This window comes from Schistocerca gregaria, chromosome 3 (assembly GCF_023897955.1).
Source record: "Schistocerca gregaria isolate iqSchGreg1 chromosome 3, iqSchGreg1.2, whole genome shotgun sequence".
NCBI classification, from domain to species: Eukaryota; Metazoa; Arthropoda; class Insecta; order Orthoptera; family Acrididae; genus Schistocerca; species Schistocerca gregaria.
Genome location: NC_064922.1, coordinates 227250048 through 227269981, shown reverse-complemented (window position 1 = coordinate 227269981; position 19934 = coordinate 227250048). Strand labels below are relative to the sequence as shown.

The window sequence follows — 19934 nt, the reverse complement described above, 5'->3', positions numbered from 1 at the left end:
TACTTTCCAAAATACCATCCGACGCACGACGTTTCAACCAGTTATTACGCTGGTAAAGCCTTAACAGCACATCTGTGCAGAAGCTGTTGATACTGTTCCCAAGTACAAAGACAGTAATTGTGAAACATGACTGAATTTTAATTGTGTAAAAGAATGTTATTCAACTGTTCAAATTTCATAACAGTACAAATACAGTACAGCACTTGAGGAAATCGATGTATGCGTGTACACTTCGAAGTGTCTGGACTCGTTTCTCTTTGATAACAGCATGAATGTACTCTTTCTTTCATCGAATTCTCAGTCCGCCGGAGCTGTCACTTCGCTAGATCTCTAGGTGTGTGGCCCTGGAGATTGCCCGCTATTGATCAGGTACAGACCAACCAACAAGGTAGAGCAATTGTTTCTGTAATATTAAACACTGTAAAGCCCGAGTTACGTCATCCCGAACCAGGAAATGCACTGCAGTTTAATCGTGTTCTCCAGAGAGTCCATGTATCACGTCTCTACCGGAAACTTGATAAATTACTGACGGTTGTAGCTGTTATCTAGTGCGCGTATCCATCACAGGTAGGCAACACGATATTAAAATGACTTGACAACACTATTCACTATTCAAACGTTCGATTACGAATGTGCAACACGATCGTACTTTCTTCACAGCCCACAACTACTACTTTGAGAAGCCATCGTATTTCATGAGACTAGATAAAACTTCATATGATTTTTCGAACTCGAAGTTCGTTGGTTTGAAAAATTTGTTGAAACTTCCTTCGAAAATTATGAATGACTATGCTGGTAAACTTCTTACGTTATTTGATTTTTAAGCAGCTGAGCAAAATTGAACGTACTCGGACAACTCTCTTACTTATTCCGATCATAACTAAACTGACACACACTATTTTTTAGCGCAACGCAATCTGACGTTCAATAATCCCTACAAAAGAATGGCCCTGACTAACCATAACCTATACCTTTCATGAAACACTTACCTCACAAAAGTCTTTGTTCCTCGAACTACTGCAATACAGCGAGCGCCATTATTGCCAGCTAAATAGAAGATCATAACTACTGCAGGCACTAACTACTGATAGGCATAGTTAGCAAATGTAAGATATTGATAGAGAACAATTAATGTATTTACCGTAATAGTGTTCAAAAGCTTATATATATATCGGACACACGTCCAGATCGTCTTCTCTCAAAGTTCTGGCATTTCTCTCCTCACAACCACCACTGATGGCGGTTCACCTACAACTGCCCAAAGCTACGCGCTGTTCACATCCAACTGCCCAATACTACACAAGCAAATATTCCAACAATGAGTCCAACCAGCCACAGACAGCACACAGCGCAGTCAGCGATTTTCATACACAGCACTACGTGGCGTTACCAACGTAAAAACCTAAACAGTCTACTTACAGTGTCAGTATTAACAGATGTAATGAAGTATAAAGTTTCTATTTACCTAACACATCGATTACTAGATAGACATGTTTTCAAACAAGAAAAATAATAGCTGCATTTGAAGTCAGTAATAAATGTTTTTCAAATTTTGACATGGAATTAAATAACATAAACTAAGATTCAGTGTGATAATATCATTCCAGTTTGAAAATAAATTAATTTTCACATTTTGGGGTTTGAATAATTTTTGTTAGTCCAACATACTCTTTATGAACGTAACTGATGCACTGCATACAAAGCCTCATATCAGCTACACGATCCTCTTCGCAAACGCAACAATACCAGATAAAGATGAAATTTGTAGGCCGCTACTTGCGCTTGATTGTGTTTTTGGGGATTCTTTGCTCGCCAATACTTGCTCCCCATCAATACCTTTTTTTACTTTTGTTGTTCGTGAATAGTGACTTCACGGCTACTAGAACGTTGGGAAGCATTTGAAGTAGAAGAATTTAAAGAATGGGGAACCCCCACTCGTGAATATGGCGGAGAATTATTCTCAAAAATGTTCGGCGAGATCTCGGACAAAGCTGAGGGAGCGAATACAGTTTCCGGAATAATGTCTGGATTACACCGAGGTGACAAGTCGTGGGACACCTCCTAATATCGTGTTGGACCTCCATTTACCCTGCGTAGTGCAGCAATTCGACGTCACAGTGACTCCACAAGTCACTGGAAGTCCCCTGCAGAAACCCTGAGCCAGGCCGCCTCTACATCCATCCATAATTAGGAAAGTGCAGCCGATGCATGGTTTTATGCACGAACTGAACTTTCAATTGTGCACCATAAGCTTTCGATGTGATTCATGTCCGGTGAACCGTCCAGAGTGTTCTTCAAACCAACTGCGAACAATTATGGCCCGCTGACATGGTTCATTGTCGTGGGAAGATTAAGTCCATGAATGGTTGCAAACGGTTTTAAAGTAGCCGACCATAACTATTTCCAGCCAGTGATCGGTTTAGTTGGACCAAAGGACCCAGTCTATTTCTTCTAACAAAACAGCCGACAGCGTTATGGAGCCACCATCATCTTGCACAGTGCCTTGTTGACAATTTGTCTCTGGCTTCATGGGTTCTGCGCCACAATGGAGCCCTACCGTCAGCTCTTACCGTCTGAAATCGGGACTTACGTGACCAGGTCACAGTCATGTGATATGGCCACCAGCCTAGGAGAGGCGTTACAGGTGATGTCGTGCTGTTGGCACAGACATTCGCGTCAGTCGTCTGTTGCCACATTGACGCCAGATTTCGCCGCACTGTCCTATCGGATACATTCATCGTGCATGGCTCGATTACTGCTGTCAAAGGATCACTTTGAAGGTGGAATGAGGCGTTGTGGTCTTCAGCGATGAAATCAGTCTGAAATCACTCAAGTGATGGTCGGTTTTGTGTACGACGTAGACCTGGTGAGTACTGGATCGTAGAGTGCATTCGTCTGCGACACATGGGCCACACCCCAGATCTTATGATCTGGGGTGCGATAAGCTACAAGTCTCGTTCACCTGTTTCTGGGGAGATTCTAACCCGGGTTCTGTATATGCAGAATGTTGTTAGTCCCATTCTTTTTTCGTTCTTGCAACGAGAAGGTGATATGTTGCTTCAACAGGATAATGCTCACCCCCACACAGCCCACAAAACTCTGCATGCTCGGCAAGACATGTAGCAAAATCACTGGCCAGCACAATCTCCGGCTTTGGGTCCAACCGAGGAAATGTAGGGCATGGTGGGACGAGAAATGGCTCCTGCCACTCGTCAACCAACAAAGCTTTCAGAACTAGGTGAACAGGTTGAGTAGGCATGGCATAACGTATCGAGGACAGTGTGCGCTATATGTATGATGAGTGGATGTCAGTCAGTGCCTGCAGTTTGGACTGTCAGACCAATTGTGTGACTGGATTGAAGAGTTCCTAGATATCAGAACGCAGCATGTCATTCTCAATGGAGAGAAGTCTTCCTAGTTAACAGTAATTTCAGGTGTGCTGCAGGGGAGTGTCATAGGACCGTTGCTATTCACAATAATATATAAATGACCTTGTGGATAACATCGGAAGCTCACGGAGGCTTTTTACGGATGATTCTGTTGTATATAGAGAGGTTGTAACAATGGAAAATTGTACTGAAACGCTGGAGGATCTGTAACGAATTGACACATGGTGCAGGGAATGGCAGTTCAATCTCAATGTACACAAGTGTAATGTGATTCGAATACATAGAAAGAAAGATCCTTTACCATTTAGTTACAATATAGCTGATCAGCAACTGGAAACAGTTAATTCCATAAATTATCTGGGAGTAGCCATTAAGAGTGATTTAAAATGGAATGACCATGTAAAATTAATCGTCGGTAAAGCAGATGCCAGACTGAGATTCTTTGGAAGAATCCTAAAGAAATGCAATCCGAAAACAAAGGAATCAGGTTAAAGTACACTTGTTCGCCCACTGCTTGAATACTGCTCACCGGTGTGGGATCCGTGCCAGACAGGGTTGATAGAAGAGATAGAGAAGATCCAACGGGTAGCAGCGCGCTTCGTCACAGGGACATGCAGTAATCGCGAAAGCGTTACGGAGATGATCGATAAACTCCAGTGGAACTCTCTGCAAGAGAGACACTCAGTGGCTCGTTACGAGCTTTTGTTGAAGTTTCGAGAACATGCCTTCACCGAGGAGCCAAGCAGCATATTGCTTCCTCCTACATATATCTTGCGAAGAGACCATGAGGATAAAATCAGAGAGATTAGAGCCCACACAAAGGCATACCGACAATAATTCTTTCCACGAACAATACGAGACTGTGTGTGGCGGAGGGTACCTTGGGTACCTCTATCTGGTCTCCCTTCTATCCCAGTCAGGTGGCTTGCAGAGTATGGATGTACACTCCTGGAAATGGAAAAAAGAACACATTGACACCGGCGTGTCAGACCCACCATACTTGCTCCGGACACTGCGAGAGGGCTGTACAAGCAATGATCACACGCACGGCACAGCGGACACACCAGGAACCGCGGTGTTGGCCGTTGAATGGCGCTAGCTGCGCAGCATTTGTGCACCGCCGCCGTCAGTGTCAGCCAGTTTGCCGTGCCATATGGAGCTCCATCGCAGTCTTTAACACTGGTAGCATGCCGCGACAGCGTGGACGTGAACCGTATGTGCAGTTGAAGGACTTTGAGCGAGGGCGTATGGTCTGCATGCGGGAGGCCGGGTAGACGTACCGCCGAATTGCTCAACACGTGGGGCGTGAAGTCTCCACAGTACATCGATGTTGTCGCCAGTGATCGGCGGAAGGTGCACGTGCCCGTCGACCTGGGACCGGACCGCAGCGACGCACGGATGCACGCAAAGACGGTAGGATCCTACGCAGTGCTGTAGGGGACCGCACCGCCACTTCCCAGCAAATTAGGGACACTGTTGCTCCTGGGGTATCGGTGAGGACCATTCGCAACCGTCTCCATGAAGCTGGGCTACGGTCCCGCACACCGTTAGGCCGTCTTCCGCTCACGCCCTAACATCGTGCAGCCCGCCTCCAGTGGTGTCGCGACAGGCATGAATGGAGGGACGAATGGAGACGTGTTGTCTTCAGCGATGAGAGTCGCTTCTGCCTTGGTGCCAATGATGGTCGTATGCGTGTTTGGCGCCGTGCAGGTGAGCGCCACAATCAGGACTGCATACGACCGAGGCACACAGGGCCAACACCCGGCATCATGGTGTGGGGAGCGATCTCCTACACTGGCCGTACACCTCTGGTGATCGTCGAGGGGACACTGAATAGTGCACGGTACATCCAAACCGTCATCGAACCCATCGTTCTACCATTCCTAGACCGGCAAGGGAACTTGCTGTTCCAACAGGACAATGCACGTCCGCATGTACCCCGTGCCACCCAACGTGCTCTAGAAGGTGTAAGTCAACTACCCTGGCCAGCAAGATCTCCGGATCTGTCCCCCATTGAGCATGTTTGGGACTGGATGAAGCGTCGTCTCACGCGGTCTGCACGTCCAGCACGAACGCTGGTCCAACTGAGGCGCCAGGAGGAAATGGCATGGCACGCCGTTCCACAGGACTACGTCCAGCATCTCTACGATCGTCTCCATGGGAGAATAGCAGCCTGCATTGCTGCGAAAGGTGGATATACACTGTACTAGTGCCGACATTGTGTATGCTCTGTAGCCTGTGTCTATGTGCCTGTGGTTCTGTCAGTGTGATCATGTGATGTATCTGACCCCAGGAATGTGTCAATAAAGTTTCCCCTTCCTGGGACAATGAATTCACGGTGTTCTTATTTCAATTTCCAGGAGTGTAGATGTAGATGCATTGCTGCACATGGAGGCTACGCGACGTACTAACATGGGTATTTCAGTATGGGTCGATACCTCATACCTCGGAACCACTTGTGCTGTTGGTCTGTAAATGTAATCATTTCAGGTATTCTATACACACTGTTGCAACAATAAATCTTGAGTGAACTGGAAACCCCTAAAAGGGTGCACTAATTTTTTCTGGCAGTGTAGTTCCTCCTCTTGCAGTACAGTTGGAGTACAGTGTCGTACTAATTTTCTTTGAGCTATTCCAGAATTAATGTGGTTGCGATTTGATCGCCTTGGGATATGAAACGTTCTTCATGCTTCCCTCAACGACATGCGATCAGGAACAGCAGCAGAAGTTAACTGGATCTGCTGCTTTATCCAGATGGCCAGTTTCTGTTGCACGTTTACCACTAAAAAAAAATTCTTTTCTTAACTATTACATTATATGCAATTAACTGTGCTCAGTTCATATCCCTTACAAAAGTTATCGTTCCAATCCAAACAGATTGTTTAAAATTTATGGAAAAATAGCAGTATTGAGACTAACTGGAAAACGCTGATGGGGGCCCATGAAATAATATAACAAAACAATGAAAATAACCTTGAAATTCTATAATGCCTACACACAATGCAATAATTCGTTTTCGGAGGAAGCTAAGATGCACATAAAAATAAAAAAGGTCTCAGAATATCTTATAAGCCCACACCTGCCCTTATTGGTAGCATTGCTCCATGAGCAAATACTTCTTAATTTGGTATCTAAATGCCTGAATGTTTATATATTACACAGTGAAATACTCAAATAGCACCGAGCGATGTGGCGCAGTGGTTAGCACACTGGACTCGCATTCGGGAGGACGACGGTTCAATCCCGCGTCCGGCCGCACAGGTGCTGAAGTTTGCGGAAATGGGGTACCGGGGAAACCGATGGCGGAGGCGGGGCACGTGCTAGCTAATGTCCGACTGTCTCAGGGGTAATGGTCTAAGAAAGGCTCGGAACTACTGCCGTAAAGAAAGTGACAGTCAGTGCATGGCTTACGCTTGAAATGACCCTTCAAAGTTCGTTGAGGGACACAACAGCGCAAACAACCCGCATTATCACGTCCACACCTTTAGTACCAGCAAACTCTGCTCAACTGCATTGTGATATGGTTCTACATAGTTTTCTGTTCATTACAAGGGTGATTTCCTCTGGTAAAAAGAATATTGAGAAAGAAGTAGTCGATCTAAAAATATAAGTTACCCAAGTTATAAAGATGGTGCTAAACTAGTTCACATCTCCGATAGAAAGAGACGGACGGCTTTGAAAATTGTAAAATGACCTTTTTTAAGTGACACGAAATAGAATTAACATATAGCAAACTACGCCACATATTAATAAATGCAACTAATTTCAATGCGTGTACTATTTGGGGTAATACCACCACGTCCTATGTGCGTGATTGTGCCCAACTTGCTTCGTATTCCATCTTCGACATCGTGAATTTGTGTTTTGCATCTCAAGTGATCCCAGCTATCTTCTAACTTAGTTACGTTTTTATTCCTTTGGAAAGTATTAATTAAATGAAAAAAATGTAGGCCAGGCATTATTGAGAGTACAGAAATGTGGATTATTTCTGTGTGTAGGATGCTTGAATTAGTTGCGCATTAATGTACTTACTCAGATCCTCCTTGTTTTAATCAATGTCCATTCGAACTGTGTGTTGTTACCTGTTTCAGATATTCAGCACTACATTAAAAGTAGAAGGTACCTTGGCTGTGTCATTCAGGTTCAACTTCCTGTCGTTTGCACTTCTGACAACTTGTGATGGATTGCAAATGGTTCAAATGGCTCTGCACTATGCGACTTAACTTCTGAGGTCATCAGTCGCCTAGAACTTAGAACTAATTAAACCTAACCAACCTACGGACATCACAGACATCCATACCCGAGGCAGGATTCGAACCTGCGACCGTAGCGGTCGCTCGGCTCCAGACTGTAGCGCCTAGAACCGCACGGCCACTCCGGCCGGCGATACATCGCATTGTGCTAGCGTTGCCTCACGGACGTTAGGTCCGTGCATAAGTTGGTAGCATTTTTGTTTTGCATGTTGTTATCGTGGTTGCTATGGGTTCATTTATCGATTGTCGTTTTTAATTCGTCTTTCACTGTTGCTATTTGAGTTTATCAACAAATGAGAAAATGACAAACTGTAATGAATGGAGCTGTGGACGCTGGAAGAAGGAATGCTAAGTGGAGGAATCGGAACATTTCCGACATACTCTTCTGTTTTAGTTCGATAGAGACTTTCCAACAGTGGAGGCAGCCAGAAACTTTTGGACAGTGTATGGAGATAATGCCACTGGTCAGAGCACGGCAAGAAAATGTTATCATTTCAAGAAGGATCGTTTTGGTGTTAGTGACACTTTACGTTCAGGAGGGCCTTCAGGGTTTGATGAAGAGCCTTTAAACGCATTATTCGACAATGATCGACATCAGTGTACTCGAAAACTAGCAGCTGAGATTAACTGTGATCATTCCACCATAGTGCGACATTTGTATGTTACGGGGAAATTAACAAATCGGGTGTATGATTAGTGCATGCTCAAAACTAAAATCAGCAGGTGGAATGCACCTCTGCTTGCTCGTCGTCAATCGGCTCGTAAACAACATTGATCATTCGTATCCAGGTGATGAGAAATGATGTCTTTATGTTAACATACGGAAAAGCAAGGAATGGTCCAGAACAAACAAAGCAGCAACTCCCTGTACTACGACCTGCGCTAGTCCACAAAAGGTAGTGTTATGCATTTGTGCAACAGTGATGGTTTGGTGTGTAACGAATTACTTCCCCGAGGTGTGACCATCACTCCTGACGTCTACTGTCAATAACTGGCACTTCTTGTAGACAAATTCCAAGAACAACGACCAGGAAGATTGCATGAAGTGCTGCTATTCCATGGTAACGCCCGCGTGCAGTTTGCAAGACTGACAAAAAAACAGTACACACGAGTTGGGTCGAGAAGTCACTCCGCACACACTTTATTCACCTGATTTTGTGATTTTGGGGCGCATTTTCAACCGGAGAAGAATTTCCTTTAAAGTTGTTCGACAGAGAGCGGTAAAGGTGAAAATCCGAGAGTGCGTGATATCTACAGTAGCGGAGTCGAAAAGTTAACCCAGCGTAGGCATCCTGTTGTAAATAATGGAGAATCGTTGTCACAAACCTGAAGCCAACGTCTGCCGTCTTATGTAGTCCAAAAACATTAGGTTTACCACATTTATACCTCCATGGTTCATCGCAGTGATACTTCCCTGTGACGTCACTCTGACGTGCCCAGACGCAGTTTCCATGGTTGGGAATAGCTATCGACTTCCGTGATCGTATCCCATATAAAGTCTCGTGCTTTGATTGTGTGGAGACGTAGTTCTTTCATAAGAAATTGACATTTCAATAATCGTTCACACCATTGACATGCACAAGATAACATAGCATGCCTTGCTTCCTTCCTCATTTTACACGTTTATGGGCAAACAAAAAAACTCGTAGGTACGTTTTTTGCAAAAATGAACGTTAAAAATGTGTATACGAGCTGAAAGCTGAAAATGTAACGAACAAGAAGGCAGTAAAAAAAGCATTGGTTTCGGAATTCCAGCTTAATTTGCTATCGATAAAAATACAGTAAAAGTGAAATTACGTGGGTTACGAAAGCATCCTTTTCGCATTATAACCTTCTCTTTTTGGTTATTCAAAATACATCCAGGAAAAAACAAGTTACATTAACGAGGTCAGATGTATCGTATTACTACAGCAATGCGCGTAAACGTTCCAAATTGCCTCCCTGACACTGTTATTCATGTAAGCACTGTAATTTGTATTTAAAAGAGCTGCTGGGTGCACACGACAGAAATAATGAACAACAAACAACTGTAACAGCAGTCTGCTAATGTTTTGGGCTCTTTAAGCTGGCGGGAGACACCGCCCACTCTGTGTTCAAAACAACGTACAGCGTAAATCTTTTTTTGCTTCCATGAGGTGAATATATTGTCGATGACTAAAGTCTCCGTTACGTGTATGTCGGTCAAGTTTAGGCTTGTTCCGCGCCCCAACGTCACACATTTTTCGAAGGAAGTATGTGTTCAGCAGTGTTCAGTAGTGTTCTGAGCGTTCTGCTGTGAACTTCGTAGTCAATGAGAGTACTAAACGTGATCGTGGCAAGTTATTTAGTGTATTTTTATTCCCTTTGTTGTGAGCAGTCATCACTGGAGGTGGTGTTAAGCGACAAATTCTGCAAATTAAGTCTCTCGCTTGCTTCTGTAGAATAGCAGGTGTACGCGCGTACCGCAACTGCCACTTGAACGGGCAACGATCGGGCTATAGTTTAACCATTCGTATCTTCGCCGCAACCTCCTTTCTTAAAAAAAAAATTTCGAGCCGAACGAAAACAAGTCTCCCTACAAATTACGCAATGGATTTTCGTCCGAATTTTCATAGCCAAACGAATAGTGGCAAATGGAGAAATGGGTAATCAAACGCACCAGCGTGAGGTCTAGTTTAGTAAAGAAAGATGTAGTTGTTCAAAAGTAATCAGGCCAATTAAGAAATCTTAGTGATTTGAGGAAAAATTGGAATATTTAACGAAAAGCACCCACTAACTAAACTCGTGCTCATAAATTAAGAATAATGCTGATACATGTTGAAACAACGCTCTGTTGGGCGGTTTGCGGGTTTAAATCACCTTGGGGGTATGACAATGCGGTGCATGTGACCTGCGGCCGTCGCACGGTGGTACTGGCAGCAGTCCACATACGCAGAGATGTGTTGGTGCATGTCAGAGTACGGTGCAGCGAGAAAGTGTGCATACATGTTCAGACGTGCTAATGGAGACTGTGTGTTGAAAATGGCTCAAAGAACAGATACTGATGACATTATGAGGGGTAGAATACTAGGGCAACTGGAGGCTGGTCAAACACAGCAGGTTGTAGCACGGGCCCTCTGTGTGCCACAAAATGTGATCTCAGGATTATGGCAACGATTCCAGAAGACAGGAAACGTGTCCAGGCGCTACAGTACGCGAAGTCCACAGTGTACAACACCACAAGAAGACAGATATCTCACCATCAGTGCCCGCAGACGACCACGGAGCACTGCAGGTAGTCTTGCTCGGGACCTTGCTGCAGCCATTGGAACAGTTGTCTCCAGACACACAGGCTACAGGCTACAGACGACATAAGACATGGTTTATTCGCCCAGAGACCTGCAAGGTGCATTCCACTCACCCCTGCTCACAGGAGAGCCCGTAAAGGCAGGTATCAAGAACACAGTACATGATCATCGGAACAGTGGTCCCAGGTTATGTCCACGGACGAGTCCAGGTATAGTCTGAACAGTGATTCTCGGCGGTTTTTTATCGGGCGTGAACCAGGAACCAGGAACCAGGAACCAGATACCAAACCCTTAATGTCCTTGAAAGGGAACTGTAAGAAGGTCTTGGTTTGATGGTGTGGGGTGGGACTGGTTTATGATTGGTGCACGTACACCCCTGCATGTCTTTTACAGAAGAACTGTAAAAGATCAGGTGTATCGGGACTTCATTTGCACCAGTATGTCCTCCTTTTTCAGGAGTGCAGTGGGTCCCATCTTCCTCCTGATGGATGATAACGCACGGCCCCACCGAGCTGCCATCGTGTAGGAGTACCTTGAAACAGAAGATGCCAGACGAATGGAGTGGCCTGCCTGTTCTCCAGACCTAAACCCCATTGAGTACGTCTTGGATGTTCTCGGTCGGCATATCGCTGCACGTCTTCAAATCCCTAAGACACTTCAGGAGCTCCGACAGGCACTGGTGCAAGAATGAAAGGCTATACCCCAGCAGCTGCTCGACCACCTGATCCAGAGTATGCCAACCCGTTGTGCAGCCTGTGTACTTATGCATGGTGATCATATCCCATATTGATGTCGGGGTACATGCACAGCAAACAGTGGCACATGTGTTTCGGGACGGTTTTCTCAACTTATCACCAATACTGTGGACTTACAGATTGGTTCAAATGGCTCTGAGCACTTTGCGACTTAACTTCTGAGGTCTTCAGTCGCCTAGAATTTAAAACCAATTAAACCTAACTAACCTAAGGACATCACACACATCCATGCCCGAGGCAGGATCCGAACCTGCTGGGCTCCAGACTGTAGCACCCAGAACCGCACGGCCACTCCTGCCGGCGGACTTACAGATGTGTGTCGTGTGTGTACCTATCCTATCAGCGCCAGTTTTGTGTAGTACCATGTTGTACCATGTTGTACCATTCTGAAGTTATCCTTAATTTATGAGCATGAGTGTATATGAAGTGTTAAAAACGTTATATCCTCAAGACCTAACTTTTGCGCATAAAAAGTCACAAGGGAGTGATATTTAACTTTGAGCCTGCTACTTCAATTTTTTTATTTAGAATTGTTTTTACTAAATTTCTGTGAAAAGATTTGCCTAAAAGTAAGAAGTAAAATAGATCAGAGACTATTTGAATGCGCATGCCTATACGAATTTCTTTGGCGCTTTATTGTATCAGACAGAAAACGACACTGCGGTCGGCAACCCCCATGTAACAAGTGTCAGGCGCAGACAATAGATGGGTTACAGCTGCTACAGTGGCAGGTTATCAAGATTTAAGTGAATTTGAACGTGGTGTTATAGTCGGCGCACGAGTGATGGGACACAACATCTCCGACGTGGCGATGAAGTGGGGATTTTCCAGTACGACCGTTTTACGAGTGTACTGTGAAAATCGGGTGTCCAGAAAAACATCAAATCTCCGTGATCGCTGCGGCCGGAAAAAAAATCTTGCTAGAACGGGACCAACGACGACTGAAGAGAATCGTTTAGCGTCACAGAAGTGCCAACCTCCCGCAAATTGATTGCAGATTTCAATGCTGGGCCATCAGCAAGTGTCAGCGTGCGAAACATTCGGCGAAATATCATCGATATGGGCTTCCGGAGCGGAAGGACCACTCTTGTAGCGTTGATGACTGCACGACACACAGCTTTACGTACCGCGTGTGCCCGTCAACAGCAACATTGGATGGTTGATGACTGGAAACATGTTGCCTGGTCTGAAGAGTCTCGTTTCATATTGTATCGAGCGGATGGACGTATACGGTTACGGAGACCACCTCATGAATCCATGGACCCTGCATGTAATCAGGGGACTGTTCAAGTTGGTGGAGGCTTTGTGATGGTGTGAGGCGTGTGCAATTGGAGTGATATAGGACCCCTGATACGTCTAGATACGAACGACTCTGACAGGTGGCATATGTAAGCATTTTCTGTGTTCACCTACGTCCATTCATGTTCATTGTGCATTCCGACGGACTTGGGCAATTCCAGCAGGACAATGAGACATCCTACACATCCAGAACTGCTACGGATTGTCTCCAGAAACACTCTTCTAAGTTTAAACACTTCCACTGCCTACGAAACTCCGCAGACATGAACATTACTGAGCATACCTGGGAAGCCTTGCAATGTGCTGTTAACAAGAGATCTCCACCGCCTTGTAATCTTAGGGATTTATGTACAGCCCTGCAGGATTCATGGTGTCAGTTTCCTCCAACACTGCTTCAGACATTAGTAGAGTCCATGCCACTTCTTCATGCTCACGGGGGCCCCATACGATATTGAGCATGCGTATCAGTTTCTTTGGCTGTATTGGACACGCGTTTGAATTATGCTCAAAGTAATGTACTACAGGCGAGGTGATGAGTGATAATTTGAAGTTCAATGTTTAACTTACAATCTTAGTTTTAAAGAGTAGTGCAGAGAGTTTTGTCTGATGGATTATGTAGCCGTGCAGTCTCATTTGTTGTGCAGTGTTTCGCATCAGATGTCTCTAATCTGGTTTATTTCTTACTTTTAGACAAGCCATCTCATAAAAAAATTGATACTTTTGCCGAACTTCGATACTAATCTCGATACGTACACTTTTACTTGAGTGATTCTGAAACACGCAATAAGTGAAGCAATTTGCGACACAGTCTTGCTCCTTCCTTCGCCTTTTCTTTTATCCGACATCAGTCAGTCCTGTTACTTGCAAACCACGAAAGAGCTATTGCTTACCGACTGGTAGCCATTAATAAGTGAGGTAAACTTTTCAGGGCGAGCGGCTGGCGACGTCGGCCTTCAGCAGCGGGTGGCCCGAATGCGGGGTTCGTTTCCGGCGGGTGCTGCTCGTCTTCATGCTGAGGGCATCCCAGCCTCTCCAGCTCACCGTCGGCCAGATGTACACTCTCTCCAGGCACACGTTTCTGCAGGTAACTAATGTAACCATTCGCTCATTTTGGTGGATTATTAGTATAGTTTTAATTCATTCCTTCTTCGGACAAACCATTTCGGAAAAGTATTTCAATAATATTTCTGTAATAAGTATTTAAAAGGAGAAGGATAGTAACTAAGAGTAAAGGTTCTATAAGAAATTAAAGATGGACGCAGTGAAGGAACTTGTGACATTTGCAAAACAGTAACCTAAAGAGAACGCTGGAGCAGTCTAACGAGAATCGCTGGAACACCCATTGACCGTGCTTGAATCGGTCATAAGGAAGTATTCGATATTGTGTGAAAAGCACTCTGAGAAATGAGAAACAGAGAATAAAAGGAATTGACATGTTGATGGACGAACTGGTTTCTGTTCTGACGGCATGTATGCTGTTGTGTTTTTGTACTAAACTGGTATACATTAGCACGTAAATTATTTCAGGAACTATAAAGGAATGATTTTTCTTACATCCCTTCAAGGAGGCCTCAAAAGAACTGGAAACAAAAAGGTTACGTACACTGCATATCCTGTTGCCAAGGAAGATGACGCTCCTGATGAATTTAGTAGAGAACTTTAGGATGGAGAAGCCTCTTGAATAATAAGTATTGTGAATCCACCTCAAAATTTATGTTGAGGGAAAGGCACCATGAACTAGCTACTTTCCCGTGGAGTGTGCGTACAGTTTCGCCATCTGAAAATGTCTGAATCTTAGAGGCGTGGTCTCGTGGGAGAGGTAAAGCATACATTTCACTAACTATTGCATCAATATCGAATGACCAGTAACAAAAGGACACTCTGTCATGAAGCGCCGTCCACCAAACATGCTCAGTATCTAGTTTATTCAGTCGCCTCAACACTCACAATGGTTTAAATTCAGTGAATAGGAAATAGGAATAAAACTTTTAAGTAGCTTTTGGTTATAGCCAGATATTTGGAGTAGATTATTGGGGAAGCCACAACCCAGTGATGAGATAAAATACCTTGAGAGTTCTGATAACAATTGCAGCACTAAGGGAATGAAAAACCAAAATAACTGAACTGCTTATCTTAACAGCCCCCCATAAGTGGCACTGTTTTCAAGGAACAACCAAAACTGTTTAGAGTGAGAAATAAAATGTGTTTATCGAATAAAAGAGTTTTTGTTGGTTTTACCAGGCAGGAAAGGATTGGAATGGTTTTTTCCTCTGTGGTTGTAAAGTTAGGTTTGAAATGGTGTGAAGATACCCTTGTGTATTCCTCTCTGATAATTTGATCATTGGGATTCATGTTGACAGTGTTGTTATAATAGACAACAAAGCGAGGATTTTAACATTCAAGAAAACTTTGAAATCTCACATTAACATTAAAGAAATGGATGGTGTGTTTATTCTAGGACATGAGGATAAAGTCTCAAGGGCAGGTGAAATTAAACTGAAGTACCTACATTCCGCAGACACTAAGAGAATTTAGAATGCATGACTGCAACGACCCAGCCACATGATGTAATGATAATTATTTTGGTGAAGATGATAATGGCAGCCCATTTGGTCAACAACTGTATCAAAAGGCAGAGGGTTGTTTGTTGTATATCCACAGTGTACCCTGGCTGATACTGCCTTTATTGCACGAAGATTGAGTCATTTTGATTCTAAACCATGTATTTCTCTTCGAGAGATTATCTAGAGTAAAAAGGGTGTTTGGCTACCTGCAACAAACTGAAGCCTTGTAAATGGTTGTAGGTGGTGTTGGCATCAATAGAATGGAGACTGTCCTGTACAAATCAGTTCAGGTGCTGGCATATGCAGATGATATTTACATAGTTGCAAGAGCAAAGAGAGAAATAGATGAAGTCTTTACACATCTTAAATGAGCTGCTAGAACGATGAACGCACAGATAAATGAAAGGAAAACTAAGTAACTACCTCTAACTTCGAGAGATTATCCTAATAAAACCCCATTCACAAAAATTGCTTCAAGTAAGTTTGATGTGGTCATAGTTCCACTTACCTTGGATCACAAGTAAACTGCAGGAACAATTTCAGTACTGAAATCCACAAATGAATATTTTCCACTAACAATTGACCTCAGAAAACATCTAAAATCTAAGCTGCTGTTCAGGAAAACTAAATTTATGATGTGTAAATTTTTAGTGACGCAGTTTGCTAATATATGGTTCCAAAACCTGGACACTAACAAAACTTGACGAAAAGTAGCGTGGATATTTGAAGGAAATATCTTATCATTGGAAGAAAATGCTGTGTGGAGGAGGAGATTAAGCTAGGAATTGTGTAAACTGTGTAATTTACCAGACATTGTTAGTTGCATAGACATTCAAAGGCTCGAATGGGCAGCACGTGTACTGAGAGCTAACAGCAGAATTATTAATAAGAAATTCAGTGCAGTGCCTGAAGGAACTGGGAGAAATTTAATTGGAGGGATTCACCACTAAACAGGAAATAATGGAATAATCTTCCACAGAAGCACAATGTTCACAAAGAGCCACTGTACCAGAATGGTTGCTCCTGCCTGGTAATATATAAGTTAGTTCATTGCACATCCATGAAAGCTCTTCTTCATGATGGGATGTACAGAATATGAGTTGTCAGTGAATGAAAGAAACTAATATTAGTATGTCAAGATGGGATTGATACCATCTCCTTCCGAATATTAGGAGAGTATGCTTGTCTCCAGTGTTCACAAAGCATTGCACCATTTCATTGCAGCTTATTCTGGAGGTCATAAGTTTTTCCAAGTTATAAAACATGTTCTTATGATGAACGTATTAAGTCAAATATGTGATTTGTGTGGTAAGCCTCACAGTTGTTACGAACATGGCACATTAAAGTTGGCAAAAGGATAGAAAATGTTACAGTAAATGGTGGTTCAGATATAACAGCATATAATTCCTCCATATAGTATATCAGCTGCATGTCGTAACACTATTTGTGACAGTCTTTTTGTTGTGACTATCTGTGACTCAGCATCTCTGCCATAAGATACATATCTTAAATATTTGATTCCTGTAATCACAGAATTTTGTACGAGAGAAGGTTATCAGCTCAACTGCATAGTCTAACAATATGTCAATTCAAAAATATAAAGTTTTCAGCCTATAGCACTTTCATCATGGGCCAAAAGCTTTTTTGTGAGTATGGTGAGTAGCAAATTTGTTTTCTTGTACCACCTAAACTCACACCATCCTAACATTACATTCATCATGGAATTGGAGGCAGATGGACTACTCCCTTTCATAGATGTGCTAGTTAAGAGGAAGGGAAATGGTACATTAAGTCACAGTGTGTACCGCAAACCCATTCACACAGACTTGTACTTGCAAGCCAGCAGTTGCCACCACCCGGCTCAGAAAAACAGTGTACTCAGAACACTGGTTCACTGGGCACAAACTCTGTCAGATCAGCAAAATTTGGTGACAGAGGTAGAACATCTACAATCTGTGTTCTACAAAAATGGATACTTTTCTCAAGATGTTCAGAAGGAGCTGCAACCTTTTTCGCCACCAGAGGTTCCTGAAGAGATATAAGAAGAGATGGAATTTTCCTCAAACAAAGCGGGTTCCATCCACCTACCAAGATTGTCTCAGCTAGGGAGTATGAATGATGTCCTGCAACTACAGAAACTGGGCGTTTACCATGTACCATGTGAATGTGGGATGGCTAACCAGCCAGATGACCAGGACTGTTGACATGAGCTGCAAAGAGCACTAAAAGTCCACCAGGCTGAGACAGGTGACCAAGTCAGTGATTGCTAAGCATTGTTTAGAACTCAAAATCTTGGCTTCATTAAACTTCAGAGAATGATTAACACAAACATTGAGCAGCATCATCAGAGAATCTATTGAGATTAAGGTCATGGAGAATCTCATTAACTGGGACACTGGTTTCCAGCTCAGCTCAGTTTGGAACCCAGCACAGGATCTTCTGAAGACGTAACATAGGCAACATCCAGACCCCAAGGGACACAAGTGTAAAGATGTATTTAGGATAACAGCCCAGTACATGTAACAAAGGACATATGTGAAATGGTACCTTGGACAACAGACACAATATCTGAGGGTGTTCTTCCAAGTCTCAAGCAAAAATTTGTGCAGAATCGGCCTGAAATAACATTGCAGCTGCTCCTGGGGGACAAGAACTTTGGACGGAATGCCTGACATGGCACATTGCAGTAACAGAACGTCTCAGTTTGCAGAAGGACTCAAATGAAGATAGCCGGCAGAGAAAACGTCTAGCACAGCTTGGACGCAATTCACATCTTAATTAAACTATATTGACAATAGATAATAGCCACAAAATACATGTTCAATGTGTGGAACAGCCACTGCCAGAAGAAAACTCTACAGCCGTTGCTATTGGTCAGCGCACACCACGGACAGAATGACGTGGCACGGACTGCAGAGGGAACGCCTAGCACAATGCAGGCATAAATACCGGACTCATTCCACATTGGAATCAGTATTGAACAGCACCTGAAGATGATTGTAAGTCACACAGATGAAATACAGTTTGGGAGGGATGCGAATAACTGGCAGAAACCTGATTAATCAACATGACAACACCTTGCCGGGAAAGCCTGAAAACTTTCCTTTTCACAATATTGTTACATGGCATCCTGGGTTTTTCATTGTTTGAGTAAGGTATTTATTAGATAACTTTGGTATCATAACTGGTCACAGATGATGTCAATGAATAATACAAATTACAGGACTGAGTGCTTGAGAATATGGCTCGAACTTCAAAACTAGTTGAAAAGAATGAAATATCAGTAACTTCAATAAAAACAATAAAGTATAGCTCTGGAACTTTTATTTCCAAAAACTACTTTTTCATAGGAGAACTTTATTTATTGGCCAATAGATGATAATCATGGGGAAAAAATCATGAAAGGATTTATTTATTTACTAAAACTGTTTCACAAAGTAACACTTCCATTTTTGTTGTACATAACATTATCTTATAAAGTATTTCAATATTTATAAAAAATTGTTTACTTTATAGTTCCTGTATATTTGTGATGGCTGAGGTGATGAATTCAACAAATAATACTTACGTATGTCTACTAATGACATACCCAGAGATTTATTATTAGTACTTTAAATCACCTAAATGTGTTATAAGTCTTCAAGCATTCCAGAAAGCTATATTCACTTAATCACATGTAAACTTGTGAATGTTTTGCTAGGAAAAAACCATAATAAACATAAAGGAACTAATGTTACTCATTATTTGTTAATTCTTAATATGTGTGGACACTTCATAATTTCATAGTGATGACCATTTTTTTCTTTTTTGCAGCTCCTGAATGGATCTTACACTTTATTCAACATGCTCTATCAGATTCAAGGGAATAAATGATGCTGACTGAATCTTGACAACACAGCTGACAGTATGACAATCAAAACTACTGCTGATGGAACATGAAACTCGATCAAAAATTTTTTTTATGAACCACATATCACATATCGTAATGCTTGAAATTTGCACTGCTGTTCCACTCAACAAATTGTGTACCTATTAGTTAAATCGAAAATAAAATTGTATTTGAAAGGCTGAAAGTGTTCGTTTTATAAAATTGGTCAACATATGCATTATAGATAGAACTGGAGTAGCACTAGTAACACTTTATTAGGGACCATATTACAATAAGTAACATGGGGTAGTTCTTTCACCAATTTTGTATCACCACAAATTATTAAACTAACCAAAATTTTATGGACAACAACAAATTCATCACAATGTAAATGCTTTTACAAATATTCTTCTGATAACTTCCAAATGATTGCTTCACAAGTTTCTTTAATGCCCTTTAATGGTTCCTGTGAGTAAAATTCCAGCCTTTCAGTTGAAGACATCGGCAGTAAAATATAATTGGAAATTACTATTAATCTGC

At 42.8% G+C, this 19934-nt stretch overlaps 1 protein-coding gene across 1 annotated transcript in view; it reads left to right on the top strand.

Annotated features, from left to right (window-relative positions):
- The window catches only part of LOC126355320 (odorant receptor 43a-like), a 257686-nt gene extending 238098 nt beyond the window's left edge, over nucleotides 1–19588 (top strand). The window contains exons 6-7 of the mRNA XM_050005613.1: nucleotides 13891–14046; nucleotides 19340–19588. Of these exons, the coding sequence (XP_049861570.1) occupies nucleotides 13891–14046; nucleotides 19340–19399 (216 nt within the window). The 3' untranslated portion in view covers nucleotides 19400–19588. The remainder of the gene's footprint in view (nucleotides 1–13890; nucleotides 14047–19339) is intronic.
- The last annotated feature ends 346 nt before the right edge of the window (nucleotides 19589–19934 follow it).